The sequence below is a fragment of the Apteryx mantelli genome, chromosome 14 (assembly GCF_036417845.1).
Source record: "Apteryx mantelli isolate bAptMan1 chromosome 14, bAptMan1.hap1, whole genome shotgun sequence".
NCBI lineage: Eukaryota > Metazoa > Chordata > Aves > Apterygiformes > Apterygidae > Apteryx > Apteryx mantelli.
The window spans coordinates 18,176,088-18,195,640 of NC_089991.1; the positions used below are offsets into that span (position 1 = coordinate 18,176,088).

Sequence of the window (19,553 nt, forward strand, 5' to 3'; positions counted from 1 at the left end):
TAGAGTGTCAACAATAGATATAAAGAACATACACTTTTAAAGTATCATCTTTCATATCACCTTTTTAAAGCCTTACAAAACAAACATATTATCCTTATTAGCTAGCTTAACCCTAGAAGATTCCCCCCCAAGCCTACCCACACACTGCAGGATTTCCAAGACACATATCAGTGACTCCTAAGCACATAAATCAGGGTTTTTTTTCCTCCTAGAGGAGTTGCATGTTTTAATTGCCAAAGGATATTCAACAACCATAGTAAATCCATCCATTCCTGAGGTGCAAGTCTAGGATTTCTTAAACAAACTGAACCTTAAGTTTTTTAAGAAAGTATCTCCAGGCTTCAGTGACATTTTTTGAACTGCACGCTTAGGCTGCACACAAAGATCCATGTTCTCCTGTTGGATTACCTTTCCCTGCGGGGAAGCAAGATTTTCTCCCACCCTACAACTACGTAATATAGAATTGTTTCAGAATAGTCTTTAGGATCTATGCTTGACCAAATGCAAAAATTTAAAATGTATCCAAGAAATATCTGAAGGGATAGAACTAACAAGGAACCATTCTGCTATAACTAGGACCAGGACAGAGTAGTCAGTGTCAGGATAGGCAATACAGGAAAAAAAGTTGTTAAAATTGACTGAAGGGAAAGAGAGCTAATACTGTAATATTTGTAGACCAAAAGTTTGAGGACATCAAAGATTTCCAACCCCTTGCCAAGAAACTACAAGTCTCCCAGCTGTTGGACCAGTCATTAATAGTGATTGTCTGTATTTTAACCAGAACAGGTCACCTCTCAGCATTACATACAGTTTGCACAAGCTGCCCAAAAGCAGATTAGTCACAGAGTATAAAATTACTTTACAAAAAGTGTAAGATCTATCTGTGAAGGATGAAAGCAGTCCCAGTCAAAGGCAGTGTTGATTTTCAGGATGTTGCTCAAGCTCAACTGAGAACAATATAAATATTTCAAAGGCTCAGGCTTTAGATCCCACTGTAATCCTTTGAAATACAATACTTACTATTGTTCCTACCTACAGACAAGGAAAGACAGGTTAATCTTAGTATAAAGCTTAACATTTCTTGTACCTCTGCAAAAATCTATAGCATGAACAGACACTCCAAACTGACTAAAATCCTTTCCTGTCAGAGAGGACTGACCCCAGAGAAACAATACAGCATGAGAAACTTCATCTTATTTTCAATGTTCACTGAATACTCAGTATCTCCAGATATCACACTTAAGAGAGCTATTCAATATATGCATTTTTAATTAATGGTAGAACAATACATACACATAAACGAATCATAGCATACCTCATGTTCTAGGAACAAGGCCTTCAGTTGGCCTTTTGACCAGTAATCCAGTGCATATGCAAGAAGCTTCATTGACAAAGTATTCACACGTAAAAAATTGCCAACAAAGACAACTCTGTTTATTTTCTAAAAAGAAGAAAAACATAGCAAAGGAATTAAGTCTTTTCACTATTTAACATGGCTGTGAAAAATTAAGTTATGAAAAAAGACTGTTGAGCAAAAAAAAAAAAAAAAAAAGAGAGAAAAATAGAAAAAACCCCCACCCAAGTAGAACATGGTTCCAACATTTAAACATAGCATACCTGTGGAGAAGAAAGAACAGTCCAACTCCCCCCAAATTAAAGTTTTTGTTTTATAGACAAGTAGCATTTGTATTTCAAATTAACTGAGTAAGCATCTGCAGCAACTAAGCCAAAGCTCAGCTAAAAGTAAAACTAAAGTAACAGTACTTATATTTGGCAGAGAAGACTCAATGCCTTCATAGCCCTGTACAATGCTGCTTGATCCATATGCAACAAGGCAGCACTGTAAAGAAGCCGAAGACAGTAAGCCATAACAGATGTCCATTTCATCTTCAGATCTCAGTATAGCTCAGGATAAAACTAGACTCAGACTTAAGTACATATTAAGAGTGAGCTGTGAATTTTATTAAATGATTTTCATTTTTTTCTCATTTATTTTCCCCATTCACAGCAATAAAACTGACATTAAGTGGAAGCAACATTAAACATTGACTTAATGGTATGAAATGAAGAATCCGAGAAAATTTATCTGTGTTAGTGCTTCACGTAGCACTTAAATGAATACACATATCCAAGTTGTTACTAAGACTAGTATGACAACTTGACCTGTAATCAAAAGACTTTGCATGCATTTGCTTTTCACTATCCTGATTAGTTCATAGTTAAGACAAAAATATACATACTGTTAAGGCATCAAATCAGACATAATTCTGCTCAATACTGGGAAGTGGAAAAAAATATCCATTTTGTCTTTATACATCAGTTCAAGATACTAGCTTGCATATCCATATTAATTGTATCTTATGATTTGTAGCTCTGTGATACAGTTGGACTGCATCAAGAAAAACTTTGACTATACCCTATTTGTATGTTTCTATGATTTGTATGTTTCTATGATTTTAGATTTATACTAATTTACTCCAGCCCTTATATATAAATTGTATACGTTTGCCTCTACAATAATGACAACATTCCTACAGCATTCTTGACTCTTAGATTGCTGGTATGTATTTTTAGCTACACTCTTATTTTAAAACTTTGCACTTTCAAGCTTTGCCATAAAGCAAAAAAACCCCCAGCTCACTACCTGCTGAATTAACCTTCTACTCCAAGACAGACATAAGAAAGAAAGAGGAGGAAATTGAGGGGGCACTTGCAATGACATTAAAACAGAATAATATATTAAAATTATTAGTCCAGCTCCTAGGCAAAAAAGAAAAAAAGGGGGGGGGGGCTAGAGCAACTAACAAGGTTGCTGAGATTTCTATGAGTATCACTGCCACAGACTTTACGCAGAGCTCTTAATACAGTAGCCTTCAGCTTAGAAAGCTGTCACTAAACCTCACTTCATCCAAAGTTTGTTGATGATTAATCACAGATCACAGAATCACAGAATCGCTGAGGTTGGAAGGGACCTCTGGAGATCATCTAGTCCAACCCCCCCTGCTCAAGCAGGGTCACCTAGAGCACATTGCACAGGATTGCGTCCAGGTGTGTTTTGAATATCTCCAGAGAAGGAGACTCCACAACCTCTCTGGGCAACCTGTTCCAGTGCTCTGTCGCCCTCACAGTGAAGAAGTATTTCCTCATGTTCAGATGGAAAATTAATGAGGAAGTCTCTGGTCCTCAGATACCATAGGTATATTCTACATCAATTTACGTATACTGAATTTACACTATTATTGCACAGGTTCTTGGCTGTCATACTAATTTTTAATTTTAGCCTCCATAATCTCTCTGAGCCCATCTTTCAGTGCTTAACCACTCTCATTGTAGGCACTTTTCTTCCTTAAACTTAGTCGGAATTCCCTTTGCTGCAAATTGTGTTTGTTGCCTCCTGTTCTCCAGCTGTGGCTGGCTGGCTGTTAAAAGCCTGGCTCCATCTTCCCTATAACCCCCACCAGACAGCTGAAGAAAACCACCACAGCCTCTTGTCTGGGCTTAACCCAGATCCCTCAGTGCCTGCTTGTTAGGTCAGGGGCTCCAGGCCCCTTTCTCGGTAGCCCTCTGCTAGACTTGTTCCACTTTGTCAATCCTCTCTTGGGGGATGGGGGAGAGAAGAGTGTGGGGGGGGGGGGGGGCACACAAAGCATCACCTTCCTGACCTGCTGGCTATGCTCTTGCTAATAATTCTCAGAATGAGGTCAGCCTCCACTGCTGCAAGGGTGCACGGCCGACTCATGTTCAGCTCAACTTGCTGTCTGCCAGCACCCTCCCCTTTTCTGCAAAGCTACTCCCTAGCCACTCTGTACCCCACCTTGGGCTTGTGCTTTGATGATGTTACCTTGGATGATCAACTAGCTATTCTAGGCACCTTTTCCCTTCAGGGAAGCCTCCCACAGGATCCTGTTTCCTAAATCCCTGAAGAAACACAATCCTGTTCTACTCAAGTCCACCTAGACTCTTCATTCTGCTATTTGCCTTCACTTTCCTCAGCATCTTAAACTCTAACATCTCAAGGCTGTCACTGACACCCCTGACCAGTTCTTCCTCACTCATGAACAACAGGTCCAGCACAGCACTTTCTCTAGTCAGCCTGTCAAGCACTTGTGTCAAAAAGTTGTCCCCAACACCCTCCAGAAGTCTGGATTGCTTATATCCTGCCATGTTACCCTTCCAGTATGGGTTGGAGAGCCAAGGCTTGCAACTGTGATGCTTCTTCCAGCATCAGAAGGGTTTTGCCTTTGTTCCTCAAAAAGTATCCAGGGCTTAAAGAAACCAAAGCCCTACTGGTGACACCAGCCATGTGGCCAGGTGTTGATTCATGGGATGCATTTACTCCTCTCCCAGCCTTCTCCCTAGACATCAAGATTGAGGAGAACACCATTTGGGTGCCCATCCCCTTTAACTTAGCTCTCAGAGTTTTGCAGTCACCTTCAATCCTTTAAGATATAAAAGCTTTTTATTTCCTACTAAATTTCAGTTCTCAAGTCAAAACACTCAAAATATTCAGAACCAATTCCCAGTTCTATTAATACTACATGAATTTCTTTGTTTCATTTGAGAAAGTACTAAAAGGTTTCAAATGATATATCATTTTAGCAGTCCTTTAATCTAAAAACACATAATAGACCTATGGATTGATTCCTCTCCAGAAGCGTTTACCTCGTTTACTGCACACATCCGGGCAATAGACCCAATGTTATTGGTGATGGTGACCAGTATGGCTCTTGCCAGGTCTTCTTTACTCACAGACTCTCTCTTCTCTTTGTAGATCATATTCCCAAAACTAGAACAGGAAAAATTTCCATTAAGTACAAAGTGATTCGGGTGCATTTGAAGTAATTTCAGAGTGTAATTATTATGCTATAGCAGAACTCAAGTCTCCTGTTTATTCTTAAGCAACTCCCTTTTCAAGTCCCTATGAAATACAGTAATTTGACAACTGACACTATAATGCACGTATCTATTCCTTTACAGGAAAACAGCAGCCTTGTTACAATGATGACTCCCAACAAATTCTTTTCGTTTACATTGCTGATTTTCATGAAGAAGCATCTACAACAAAAAGTAGCCTTATTTTTAGGCAAGATTACACTGTAAGCCTAGACACTGCAAATGAAGTCAATGCCTAAGTCTGATGGTGAATTCTACAACTCCTCATGCTTGCTTCCTCATTAAAACATATATCCAACCCTCTGAAAGTAGCAGAAGCAAAACAGAGATGAGTTGAATGGCTGTGTCCCATCATAAAACCCTCAGAAACAGAAAACACACAGCTGACAAACTGCTAAGTCACTGACTAATAACCTGAGACTTAGGTTGTGCAAATCCAAGCTTCTAGATTAGAAAGACATTTTCATTACTATCCACAATATATTGCTTCCTACAAATAAAAAATTCAAGACAAGACTCTATAGCTATGCATGGTATTTTACCACTAAGGACTACATGCCATACCTAAGTCAGTTCAAAGAGCCAGAATTCTGGATATTCTAAAACTCAAATAGCCATAAAAGTTTCTAAGGGTCTTAAAAAGTAAATGAGAACAAAAGTAACTATCCACAGAGTGAGTTAAGATGAATTAACTAAAAGTATAAAACTGTACATATTAAAACCTCTCTGCAGATATTCTGTTTCTGAAGATTGGACTCAGCTGATGGGAAAGGGAGAATTAAGTTACTGTGAATTAAAACCTCTTTACTACCAAATAAGAGCAAAGGTTTAATGAACTCTGTTAAGCATATATTAGTTTCACTCTGAAAGCTTATTCTTCTTGTATTTCTTAAAGGTAGAAAACCATAACATCACCAGAAATCTTCCCCAATGGAAATAAAAACAGCAGCTATTACAAAAATCCTCTGTAATGGTAGTCAAATATATTAATTCCTATGGTGCAAACTGTTTACGTTCAAGAGCCTTCACAAATGAGTAGCTAAAATAATATGCCAGGTGCCTGTACTGACCTCGATGTATCAAAAAAGCAGAGTCATTCTGGAAATGAGAGATGCTACTAAAAGAGGAACTAAAATGCCTTCTTCCTCTTCCATGCCACTCCTAGCTGGACAATGACCCTACTAAAAGATTCTAGGAAGTCAACAAGTAATTATCATTATTTTTTCATATACGCTTTGTCCTTTTCACTCCTGTGATCAGCTCATGTTCTCTCTGACTCACGTAAAAGAAAAATCCTCAGCTGTATGTGATCCATCACATGAAATTTTTTCAACATCTAGCTCAAAGTCACATGCTACTATGTGGCTTTAAATCTTCAGGAAACCTAAGTAGATATGTTTTTATGGCAAAAATGTCACTTGACTACAACAGAAGCTTGCAAAAAGGAGTTTTCTCTATATTAACATTTTAAGTCTCATTTTTGAAACTTTAGCATCTTAATTGTACTGGGAAGAAAAATAAAGAGAGCGCACGCGAGAGCGCGCACATATGGCATGAGAGAACAACAAAAGGTCTCTTGATTACCTGGATGCTACTGCCCATCCTGGCAAGCCAAATCTTTCATAGTCTCCTCCATAAATATCTCGAACCAGCTTGTCAGCATGTGTGCTGTCTCCTTTGGACGCCATTTCCAGAGCTTCTTCAAAACTTTCACAGCCCGTCAACAAACTGCATAAACCGAGAAAGGTCCCTCCACCTAGACTAATAAGAAAGAAAAAAATTTTGCTTTTAAATAGTATTTCCTAAGGTCAGAGATTCTCATGCTATAATTAAAACAAATAAACCTCTCCAGCTTAGCTACCAAGTTGTCTACTTTCTTGCTCATTAAACAGCTGTTAATCAGGTTAATGTTTATATAAGTGATTTGCAAGAAGGTAACTGTACAGTAAGAGGTACCAAATAGGTAAAAGCTATCAAAATGTCAGCTGGAAGATGTAATCAGAGGCTAAAATGCCCTGAAATCCACACATCTTACCACTGTCTCTGATCCTTGATTATTTTCTTTAAAACACATGTGGACATATTTATTCGTACAAGGCAAAAGAAACACAGGTACACTGGACACATTATCAAAACTTAAGTCAAACCCCATAAAACACTCTCATTATGAAGCACTTGTAGCACACATCAATTGACAAAGAAAATACTGATTAAACCTCCTCAGTAACAGAGCTATGGAGATGGGCTTCAATTAATGCATCAGTAAACTAAAGATAAAATAGTTCTCCACACTGCAAGGAGAAGGGAGGGGATAGGTGTGGGGGAGACTCAGGATGAGGAAACACTTAGAAAACAGAAAGCTTATTGTTTCACACAGTAACACCACCAACTTTGGTTTTTATATTATTACCTTGTTCCAGTTACTCTTTTATAGTTGTCTTTGGAATGGACTGATAAAATACTGACTCCTGAACCAATGTTAACTACCAGCAGTGGATACGGGTCATCCAAGTTAAAAGGCATCTTTTGGCATCTCTCAGGTTCTGAGGCATTTTCAAAGTAATAGCACTCTGCCTGGCCATTGAAGCTGACAGAGTCTATATACAATAAGCCTTTGACAAGGCAGTCAAGCTCATCCAGTTTGTGCAGCTGGAGGTTTCCAATCTGTGTTTAAAAAAAAAAAAAGAAAAAGTTAGCATATCCTAACATTACCTAAACATGCTACAAATTAATGACTATATACGTATTGCCTAACTTTAAGCAGCTATCTCAGATGACTAATTCAAAAACTTCAATCCGACTATAAAGCCAACAAAGCATTCAGAGGTAAATTCTGAGTGTCTAAATTAGCAAACTTCTCTGACTATTGATCTGGATCTTAGGTTCCTATCAAGCAACAGATAGGCAGTATACATATCTGTTTTAGAAAGCTCAGCAAAGATAACTTTTGAGATAATCAGACATGAATTATCACCATTTTTCAACAATCTAAATCAAAAACGATCAGCAAATATCCTAAAGGCTCCATTTAGTGTTATCATGGTCAAACTGGCACATCTGCACACCTTTTCAAGGCTTTTGTCTGGGGGGGGGGGTGGGGGGAGGGATATACTCTCCCTCCCCTCTTAAAAATCAGTCATTTCTAAGATGTCAGCAAATGAAAAACCTAAATAGCATCCTACTAGCTTTTACTGCAACCATATTAGCACTCCAAGATCATAAGAATGCCCCAGGTTATAAATTCTGTGGGCTTATTTTAGGCTGGTTATAGCTCTTCCTCAGATTTGCATGCAACTTTTAGGCTGCCATTCTCTCATAAAACAGCAGGATAATTTGATAGTTTCTATGGATTCTAAGAGGGCCATAATTTCACCCTACACTTAATCCAGTTTAACTCTTGGCTTTCACAAAAAGAGTGATCACATTCCATTATCACTTTTCTCCCTTACCTGCAGCGGGGTGTCCCAGCAGTTACAGGGGGAGTCCAATTAGCTAGTTGATCCAAGAAAAAAAGTAAACTCCCTAACATGACTCTGAATCAGATCAGCTCACTTTCAGAAAGCAGCCTGCTGTTAGATCATGAAGCTGCACAATCAGACTGGGTTGCACACTACTGAACCTGACACCAGTACCAGCTCACAATATTCCCTGTCCCCTCCTCTTTCCCCAACTCATTGCAGCTCCTCATGCCATGACACAAGAGTTCGCGAAGTTTCACAATTAAGTAGATCAGGGAACTTGTGAGTCACAGAATCACAGAATAGCTGGTGTTGGAAGGGACCTCTGGAGATCATCTGGTCCAACCCACATAAAATATTTTTGTGGGGTTTCAGAAACTTAAGTAGCTCTGCTATACAAATTGTGACCCTACCCCACAACAGTTGTGCTGGCCCAACACAGGACTGGCAGGAGAATGGAAGTACAAGCAGATTTTCAAACAATACATTTTGTACTATCGGAAGTCTTCTTGCCTCTAGAACCTCAAGAGGATTGTGGTCATTTTCAAGCAAGGACATGTGCGTATTAGGTACTGTGACAGATTCCCAACTAGTAATAACATTACAGTAGTAACTTCAGACAGAAGCTCCATCTGAACAAATGATCAATTTTAATCATCAAGGGAAGAGCCAAAACACCTCAGAAAAATCCAAAAACCTCTTTGTTGTTGAAAAGACTGCCTTATAGATATTCACTTTGTCACAGATTTACAAACAATGTACTGGGCTAAATTCATCAGGATATTCGGGCCCACGCTTTCATATGAATTACCCTTCATAAAAGCAAGGTTGGAGAAAGCTATCAAAGACTGCATAGGAAAGAAAATTCAAAGTGAGTTAAGCACCACAGCAGTTTAAGTATATTTCCCACCAGAGAAAAACACAGATTAGAAAATGGTTATCTTCCATAAAGGTGTCCTGCATTCTGCTGCATTAATGGAAGCTCCCTTGAGCTACTTAGCTATCAGCATCAGATCAAGATGCCAGCAGTCCCCTCCCAGCCCTCCTTCTTTGTCTGTCATGACGACAGCAGGAAGCGTATTTCTAGATTAACATATTTAGTAGACTGAAAAACAAGTGAATAGTTAATAATCTCCAAGCATTCCACAGTTCCTCAAAATACTTCTTGCTTTAACCTATCAGCAGCAATGTTTTTTACAACAGCTTCAGTATGAGGAAAGATAGGCTACCTACTGTGCGAAAGTCTTCTTCAAACTTATAAGCGCCACCTCCGGTGGCACAAAGCACCGTATGTAGTGTTGAAAAGTTTTTATTTCTTCCCATTTGGATAAAAGTGGGCAAATCATGAGTTGGGAATCGAATAAAGTGCAAGTTTCCTCTTCGACCAAAAATCGTTAAGTCTTTCAGTTCAAGGTGGACATCTCGAATGCCAGTGGATCCATAGGCTACATTAGAAGTCAGGTATTTGCGAATGCTCTTCAAGCTTTCAACTTCCTCCTGCTCCTCCTCTGCAGTGATATCAATAGGTTCAAAATACGCAAGTTTCACCAAAGTTCCCCCAATGTCCATGCCAAACCATGGAAAAGCTGTGGAGATACAATCATTGATCCATTAGCTTTGTAAAAAAGCCAAAGAAATACGTGTAATTTAAGACTAAACCAACACTATACTTTTCAACAAGGAAGGTATTAACAAAAATCCTTGTACAGGAAGTTAGCCAAAAAAAGTTTGAAACAAGACAGGAACAAAAATTCAGTACTCATTTTCATTAAATAACCTTAAATACCTATTTGGTGAAAGGTCAAATGGAACAATGAGCAACTCTCCTTTTTACACACATAATGCTGTCACATGAGCTCAGAACACCCAACTCAACACTCCCAGAACAGTACCTTATATTTCACAAAAATTCATAGAATGACTTAAATCACTTCTTTTTTTTAAAAGGACAAAGTTTTAAACTAATCTTCATTCCTAAAATAAATTTTTTGCTATGTTTTAGCACAAAAACTGCAATGAATACTTGTGAGAAAACAGATTTATTCATTGTAGCTGACAACAGTGACAGGAGAAGTATTCATCCTCCAACAGTGAATTCTCTCCTGCCCATTAAACATTTATTTGGAGAAGAAAACACTAATTTCTTTGCAAGTTTTTAAAAAATTGACACAGTTAATATGATCAATTTCTGAAAGTGAAGAGAGCCGCTCATATAACCCTTTGAAATTACAAAAGGCTAGTGACAAATATTAAGAAGTACATGTAAGATAGAAAATTGACAATACCTAGGTTCTACTTTATTTTTTCTTATCTTGGATAAGAAGGGAGAAATTCTGTACTATAAAAACCAACAACACTACGGTATTTTGACTTTTTTTGCACTTTTCTGGCATGACTGCAAAAAGATTTTCTTAACAGGGATTCTATCATTTATGTCATCTTAAACTGTCATTTGAATACGCCTGTATCAATAAACCTTCATAACTGTGTGTGGTGAAACAGATTTTCAGTAACTCTACAGCAAACAAAATGCCTTTATCTTAGTTTCCCCCCACCTGACATCTCCCAGAAACATTGTTTCAAAAACATAATTTGTAAATTTAAGAATAATCCTGAACATCCAGCTAGGAATATCATATTTTCTTTTTCTAATTGACACAATCATTTGGTGCTTTTTAAAAAATATTCTGTAGAGTTCTTGTACTTCTTCAGATGCAATTAATACACTACAGAAGCATGAAACTCATGAACAAAAACAAAAAAATGTTAACACGTTCATCAAGAACAAGATATAATTTAATTTATGCTGGATTTACATTACCAGTGGGGATTTATCCTCGGAAAGAAAGGCCTACCAAAATATTTTAACATATTTAGTCAAGGTGGGCTGCAAGCCATATCTTTTATAACATGAGTGCAAAAGTTAAAAGAAGGAAAACTTAAAAGTTGCCTTAACTTTCAGGAATGGATATTCAGAGAATATTGCCAGACATTAATAAAACCAGATCAAGTCAGTAACTTCACTGATTTCATAAAACAGATGTATTCAAAAATAAGAATGATTTGAGTAAAATTTAATTCCAAGTGGGAATAAAAATATTCTAAAACCAACAAAAATGGTAAGATGTGATAAATGCGCATTTCAGGAGTTCTTTATTTGATCCTTCAACAAATGAGTTTTAATTCTGTTTTTAAGCCTCAGTACTACCTAAAGTAATTTTAGTACTAAGCTGTTTCTGCAGCATTAAAATGTCAGAAGAGATAGCAAGGACAGCTGTTGGCATGGTGTGAAACTAAGAACATGAATGCTACTAAAATTTAGATAAAAAATATACCAGATTAAACAAAACAAAAAAAGGACTTATTTAGTAAAATATAAATGACTTAGTAACTGAGGCCCTCCTTCATCCATGAATCACACAGATCAGTTACAAGACAAAAGCTGAGATCTTAGCATATAACTAAGCATAAAGTCAAAAATGTATTCCTTTAACAACTTGTTTGCATTGCAACTCCGGACATAATAAAATTTGTCATCTTATCATTTGACCACAATTAGTTGATGATTTATTAAGCAACTTCACTAAGTTTCAGCTTCTTGTTGTAAATAATGTCACAAGATCCAAAATGAAGACAGGAAGTTTATACACCCAGCAGACCAGAAAGGGCCTGCAGGAGTCAATCCAATCCATTCAGTATTTAATTAGGACTCAGTAAGCTGAGTATTACCTAAAATACTCAGGATCTTTCCCTTTCAGTGGGCCTACTGGACAACTAGAAGAAAGTCTTCCACAATATCAAAAAAGAGAGGGGAAAGTACATGCTACAAGTATAGGGAATATTTGGTCAAACTCATGTATGCTTACAAGAAGATCCACAGCATCCCATCTGAAACGATTCAAAGGCTTTCGCAAATATAACATTAGTCTGAGTTCTAAAAATCTTAAGGTTTATGAATCTTGAATACCAAATAAAACAGATCAGAGAGAATAGTGAACTATCAGGAAGTTTATCCCCTAATTATAATGATCCCATTTTTCAGCATAAAATCTGTTCCCATACCATTCAAAATCACAGTTTTGGGGTTTACTGGGTGGTCTTAACAACAATTCAAGAATTTTGAGACTGAAGAAATGGGTCAGTTTTCACCTCTGCTACAAGACCCAAGAACTTTCACATTCTTCTTTAAAAATTTGTCAAGATTTGCCTTGTTCAAGTTCTGTTTGCCAGGTTGGGGGGGGGGGGGTGTCTGACAAGCAACTAAGCCCATGGGCCATTAACTTAGTATTCATACCAGCAACCTAGATGCAGACATTACAGTTCACATTCTTGCATACATAAGCCAGTCATTTGATTTATATACAGGTCTATCCAGGAAAATTAAAGTGATCTTGCTTTCCAACCATAGAAGGGGCTATATGTAAATATATTCTACATATTTTTTTTTTATATATGAGTATACAATGAGCTGAACTCCATCTGCAATTTTGGGACTGCACTGCAAGGATGTATGATTATCCATACTTGAGCTACCTTTTTTCAAATATTAGAAAGCCACTGATCCTACAGAGAATTAGAACATAACTGTGTATGTATGGACACAATACGGAACCTCATGACCCCTTTACCTATTGCTGTAGCCTTCAAATCAGTAAAGTTTGCTTTCGATAAAGTACAGTTGAGGATCTTTCCTATATGGATGTGGGGGATGGAGAAAAAGAAACCCATGTAAATACACCAGTTTCTCTTCCAAATACTGAAAAATGTGGTTTCATTTGCAGGGTTAAAATCAGGCCACAGAGAGATTTAGTACGAACGACTAGTCAGAAAACTAAAGAGATCACACTCAAGTTTCCTGCAGCACTTCCTCTCCACAAGAGAGTCAAGCTAATTGTGGTAATGGCTGAAGATGACACATCTACTTTCATATCATCCCACACAAGGAGTCTGTGTATTACTTTACACCACATATATTACCACTCCGCCTAAAATGCTGTTGATACTATTTGGGACATGTTCAAAGCACAGCATTTTTCACTCTTATGTATGGATATCTGCAGCACGATTGCTGGTATAGTCTCATCAAATCCATGAAAAACTCAGTTCCGAGATAGTCTTGTCTTTGAAAGCTGCCTTTGAAGCAAAATAGCACAGAGCACATCTTGGGCTGAGGATACATAAATGATTTTATAAAAAGTATTTTCATATTTTTTATCCATAGGTCAAGCTTTCTTCTTTGAGTGAGAGATCTAGGAGCAGAATGACAACAGCACAATCTTCAGAAACAAACGGCAACAACAACAAAATAGACATTAGGTTGATTCTTACTGTTGTGCTAGTTAAAGAAATGTCTGCCTCAAGCCTATAACTCTGCAGATATCAAGTTTTGAGGACTCCAATAACTGTATCCATCATTCTGCAGCTTCTATTCGAAAGGGGTGCCAATGCACCTAGAGTAAAACTGGGCTTCTTCCGCAGCTTTATGGGTATTTGATCATGGAAAGAGTTTTCTCAGCTCTTCCTCTTCACAATTGTTCTACTTCCTAGGAATACTCTACAAAAAGCGATGTAGAGCTCAGAAGTTTTCCTTGTGGAGAATTAAACCATTATTTACAGAATAAATCCATTGTCTTGTCTTTTCAAAGTTCTTATCTTTGTGGAGGTCAATTACATTTTAAACACTGAACAGAAAAGCAGAAGTTGAGCTTTTTACTCAACAAGCTTACTTGCCTTGGATAAATTGCATAAAACTGCTCAGAAACATGTTTTCTACTTCTAGGAAGTCAAATCAAGCTCTATTTAAGATACATACATATTTTTACCATCTGAGAAGAGACAAATATCCAAAGCAGAACACAAACTCACAAAGGCAAAAATGTACAGTTTAATGTGCTACTTCACACCAAATTAAACCATCTCCAACAGAACAGCAAAAGGAGTATCACAATACCCAGCCTTCTCAATCCCAAATCCAGATTTTATTTCATTCCCAGGCTCTGCCATGAACCACTGTGAGGCCTAAATAGCAACAGCAACCAGGAACTTTTGCTATAAAGCAACTACTTGTTCTGTATGTGTTGTAAAGTTGGCTTTGAGAGGCAAGCTGCTCATAACTAAGAAATTAAGAGTATTTCCTAGAACTGCTTCCTGCAATTTAGAAAAGCACTTCCCATGCAGGAAGAGTGCTGTCACAATATGCTGTGTTCAAGTAATAATGTAACAGTTCTACTGAATAAGAAAACCCGAGTTGAGTTTTTTTTATTATTACTATTCAGAGCTATGCAGATGATCCTCATTCTGTTATGTCTGCACTTCTCAAGTTTTTGGTGTATATATTTTTGGGCAGCAATCCTAAGATTATTTATGTCTTATCATACAAGGTCTTTATATCCCAAGAGAAAATAATTACAATAAAAATCTTTCTCAGCCCAATATAAGCATGAAGCCTGATGCATTTTCCTCTTCTATGCATTCTGCTTCATCAGAGCAGAGGGCCTTCTAAGTCCTCTTCTCGAATCATGTAGTAGTATTTTGATTTCATATGTCCATTTTGGATCCAAAACTATTTTCAGAACTGTAGGAAGCATACACTCAAACACTTCACTATTTCCCCTTTATTTGGTCAAGAATAAGATTTTTCCAGTTTAATGCTCTAATCGTATTTAGCCAACTAGATTTTAAAGACAAGAATTCCTGTCCCTGGTAAGTTCCTTCCTATGAATGTAACAACACAGATTTGCAACATAACTACCTCTAAAATACTTTCTTCTCCTCACTGTAACGTAAAATAAGAGTCTGTGCCAGCCCTACATTAAATTAACAAGAATTAGCCTTTGAAGAAGAGGAACTAATTCCTAACTTATTGGGAGGGAGTTGTCTACTGTGAGAAACTTTTACAGCTCTCTGTAAGTGACAGTAGAAAACAGGCTACCAGATTTTGTGCCAGCTTTGTAAGGTGGCTTATATTTTCCACACAAACTACACATGGATCAAAACCTTCGGCTTCTTTCTTGTGGCTCAAACAATGCCTAAGGGCAATGTTGTGTTGTTTTACTTTAAAAATTGACAGTAATGGATAGTGCCAATGACACAAACTTTTATAGCTTATATTAGCATGGGTTTTTTGTTGTTTTTTTTTAATGTTCCTACCGTCCCAGAAATGAGAATGGCAAAACCTGACGAAAAACAGGACCTCCATTGTATCTTCTGTAAGTAACTCTAATGCCTTATGCGGAGTGATGTTCCAAACTTTTTTCCCAGCCAGGAGGACTTAAGACTGTTGGACCACTTCAAAAACAACTGTGAATTTTGGGACACATGCCAAACATTAAGTATACTGCAGTCCGCAATTCTATACTGGCTGAAAATATAAGAAGGAAAATTTTCATGTAATTGCAGGAAAACTTATTTTTGCCAGCACTGCAACAGTTCTTTGTAGAAGCAAGCAAAATGATCAGTTTTTACGCACATAATTTATCTTCTAATCTTGCTCAGTACAGCCTTTGATAACAAAACTTTGATACTGTTCTAACTGTCAAAAAAAGCAAGTTCACTATGCAGAACTTGTTATACTGTACTATTTTAGAGTTGAGTTAAAAAATAGAAACTTAAACTAAATGTATTTTGCCGTTTCTCTAAATACATTTTCCTCTATGTACATGTACACATTCTTATGCTTTTGGTATTCGTCTAAAATATAATCTGCATATAACAGAGTAAGATTAATGGGAAACTGTAACACCTAAATCAGCTTGAAGTCTAAAGAGACCAGTGCGTCTAATGGGACAAGTTAGGAGAAAGCATACCTAAGATCTTTGACCTCCTAAATCAAAACATTTCAACATTATGGCTAGAAAGCAAGCTTCCTTTGTTGTACTAACGTTACACAGATGCGTATACGTGAGCATCTAGAAAACAAAATTGTATTTCAACTGTTCTCAGCCCTTTAGATACCGGAGAGTTTCTCTGCTTAAGCAGGTTTGTAACAAGTTTTTGGTTTAACTATCCCAAGTCCCTCACATACTAGATTTGGGCTGGGTAGAATTCAACATTCCTTACAGAAGATTTAACCTTCCTCTCCAATTGAATGCTGGAAACTCAGTATGTCATTTCAGAAGTTAAGCTGAACATAGACAAACAGCAATTCAGTGGAAAGAAAAACAGCCACCTCAAATTTGCATATATTTTGTCTACAAAATATAGCTTCAAAAGTTAATCCAATTCAACAAAATAAAGTTAAGACTGTAAAACAAATAACAGATTAAAATTTAACTGAGTATTTTGCTAGCTGTAGTCTTTTTACATAAAATATTATGCTGTGGTAGCAGACCATATTGAATATGCAATTATCAAACCACAAACAAGGATGTGCATAACAAATAGAAGGTAAAAATGCAAATCTTATTCTAGGATCATATGTCAAGAGTACTATATACAAAACAAAGGTAATTATTCCACTCTGCTTGGCTATGGCAAGGTTTCAACTAGATTACCGTTTCCTATCTTGGAAAACACATTAAAAAAAACAAAACACAAAGCCTCCAGGAGGGAGAACAAAATAAAGAGATCTAGCATGACCAAGAAGATACGTCAAAGCATCTCATTTTGCTTTCTGAGGAACAGAGGTTTCTCAAACTGTTCATCATATTTCTTTTCCTTCTCTTCACCTTCACCCTGGAATACACTTGGAAACGCTCCCTGCATGTAAGTCCATAATGACCTGGTACTCCATACCCAACACCCCTGTCTAATTTGGCAGAGCCTGCCGGGTCCAAGAAGCAAAGAAGCTGTCAGCTGCCCCCTTTCACTTGGGGATTGTATTTGTCTCCAGTTACCAGAAGCTCCCCAGCAGCTTAACTGAAACTGCTGGACTAGAAAGTAAATGACTGGGTAGGGGGAAATGGGTAACAGAAGTAAAAGTTTTAGACTGATCAAATCTCTGACACATTCCCTAGTGAGAAGGCAAATAGCAACTAACTTGGCTGTTAAAGAGAGTTGTAAGTTTTTCTTACTATTTAACCTGACATAATCACTGCTGTTAACTGGGATGATTTCATTAAGAAGTTTATGGAATCCCTGTAAGGAAAAGTTTAAGGATGGACTGGACAAACATCCAGAATAAGGTATGCAATACTATCTATATCTATCTGTCTATATCTATCTATATACACACACACACACACACACATAAATGATCTTACCGAAACATGAATGCAGTACTGCTCCTTGTAGTCTATCATGATAACACACTCATCAAGAAATGTTTTTCCCCCATGTAATTCACTGAAAATTTTAAATCTGAGTATCCAGTAATAACAACATTTCTTGGTACAGGGAATAACACCTGCATTAAAATTATCTGACATGCACTGTTACATTCTTCCACAAGGATTTTCCCATTCCTCTCATTTACCCTACTGGAAAAATTCTCTATCAAATTCTGTAAACTCACCACGCTTTCCTGTTAAGCCATCTCTAGCATGCTACAGAAAAGCCACATTTATTCGTAGGATTGCAGGTGGTCATTTTCAATTACTGCAACCATTCCTCATTAGGTGTATCACATCTACAAATGGATACCATGTAAAGCTAATACAGGACAAAATACTGCTACCTTCATCTTCTGCCTCCTTGTTTAACTGTTAATTTTGTTCACATTTCAGTAGCAATCTCTTCAGACAGAAGTGCTTTTAATATAGTGAGATATGCCATGCAGATACATAATCTTAGACTTACACAAATACAGTATAAACTGTGCCTGGAAGTATTATTATTAGAAATAAATTTTTAAACTACAGCAAAATGAGAGCCTGTAACATCAGATTAAGGCTAATATCAGCTTTCAAAGATTAATAAAAAATAACAGCACGTTACATGACTAAGCAGTAAGTTCTATGAACACAAAAACCAATTTAAAAAGATGCTCCAGCAACTTAAATGGATTTTTTCTCAATTCTACTACACAAATCCTCCAAGGAATCACTGTACCCATGATGACTATATTTGTCTGTAGAACTAGATTAGATAAGATTTTTGTTCTTCTTTTCTATCAATACAGCATTTTGCAAATTTCTACTCTGTACTTTCATACATTAGTAAATCTGGATTCCCTTCAAGTGAGAGGTAGGCATTTGTTCTCAAATTATATTTTTATAAACACTTTTTAAACAAGCTGTAAATAAGTAACATGTACTACGTACTAAACATTAGACAGCTTGGCATTTTCTTCAGTTTATTACATTTCAGAGCCAAGGTCACTTGAGGAGCACAGTGTTCTGGCCCTTTCCTTCTCTCTCAGGTACCTTACACTCCCCTCCAAGTATGAAGTGCTCTCTCCAAATGATTCCCTCCTGTCTTCCCTTAAGATACATCTCATGGAACAGTAGCTCTGCAAGATGCTTTGCTCTCATATTTATCACCTTCACCCCAAATAACCTTTGGAAGTTCCTTCTACAAGAGCCAGCCATTCTTCCTCATATGGATTTCCCCAGAAGAGCTATCGTACAAGGGTTGGTTGGAAGGGACCTCTGGAGGTCTTCTAGTCCACCCTCTCATGCAAACTAGCAGGGCTATTACCAATACTAGATGAGGTCAACCACGGCTTTCTATAGCCAAGTCATTAAAACCTCCATAGTTTTTCAAGAAACCTTCAAGGATGGAGATTTCATAGCCTCTCCAGTTTCCAATGTTATACTAACTTCTTCGTACAAGTTTTTCCTAATGTCTAATCTGAACCTCTGTTATCCTCCTTCAAAAATGTCTATCCCCTCCCATCATGTGCAAAGGAAATTTAAATGTCTCTTTACTAGAGTCTTTCGAGAGTCTGAATACCAGAAGCCATGTTCCATGAATTCAGCTACACTCCTCACAAACTGTTTTTATTACTACAGAGTAGGAACAGTGCTAGCCAGCTGAAGATTTTAAAGGGAGAATCACGCAAACAGGCCCAGGCATTGTATCCACATTAGAAATTTTAAATTCAGTAAGTGCCTCCATTTTACCATCACCTCTTTTATTACAACCATGGCATTTAGTCATTGCAATCATGTTTTCTTTCAGGAGGCTAAACATTGATTTTGCCTATCTATACTTCTATTTGTAATTCTCTCAATTCTACTTTGTAGACACTTATCAACAGACAAATAACCTCTGGTTAAGCAACAGTTAACCATTTCTCCCTGCCACCCACCCCCCCCATCAAAT

General features: G+C 37.3%; 1 protein-coding gene across 3 annotated transcripts in view; it reads right to left on the reverse strand.

The window, feature by feature from the left end:
- PANK3 (pantothenate kinase 3) overlaps nt 1–19,553 on the reverse strand; it is a 28,622-nt gene that overhangs the window by 6,655 nt on the left and 2,414 nt on the right. For 2 of the 3 annotated variants that reach the window (XM_067304628.1, XM_067304627.1), the window contains exons 2-6: nt 9,585–9,937; nt 7,304–7,557; nt 6,478–6,654; nt 4,663–4,786; nt 1,316–1,441 (exon numbers count right to left, since the gene is read on the reverse strand). In XM_067304628.1, coding sequence (XP_067160729.1) covers nt 1,316–1,441; nt 4,663–4,786; nt 6,478–6,654; nt 7,304–7,557; nt 9,585–9,937 — 1,034 coding nt within the window. Of the gene's footprint in view, nt 1–838; nt 1,033–1,315; nt 1,442–4,662; nt 4,787–6,477; nt 6,655–7,303; nt 7,558–9,584; nt 9,938–19,553 lie in introns of those variants that run through there. The other variant, XM_067304626.1, reaches the window with a different exon arrangement.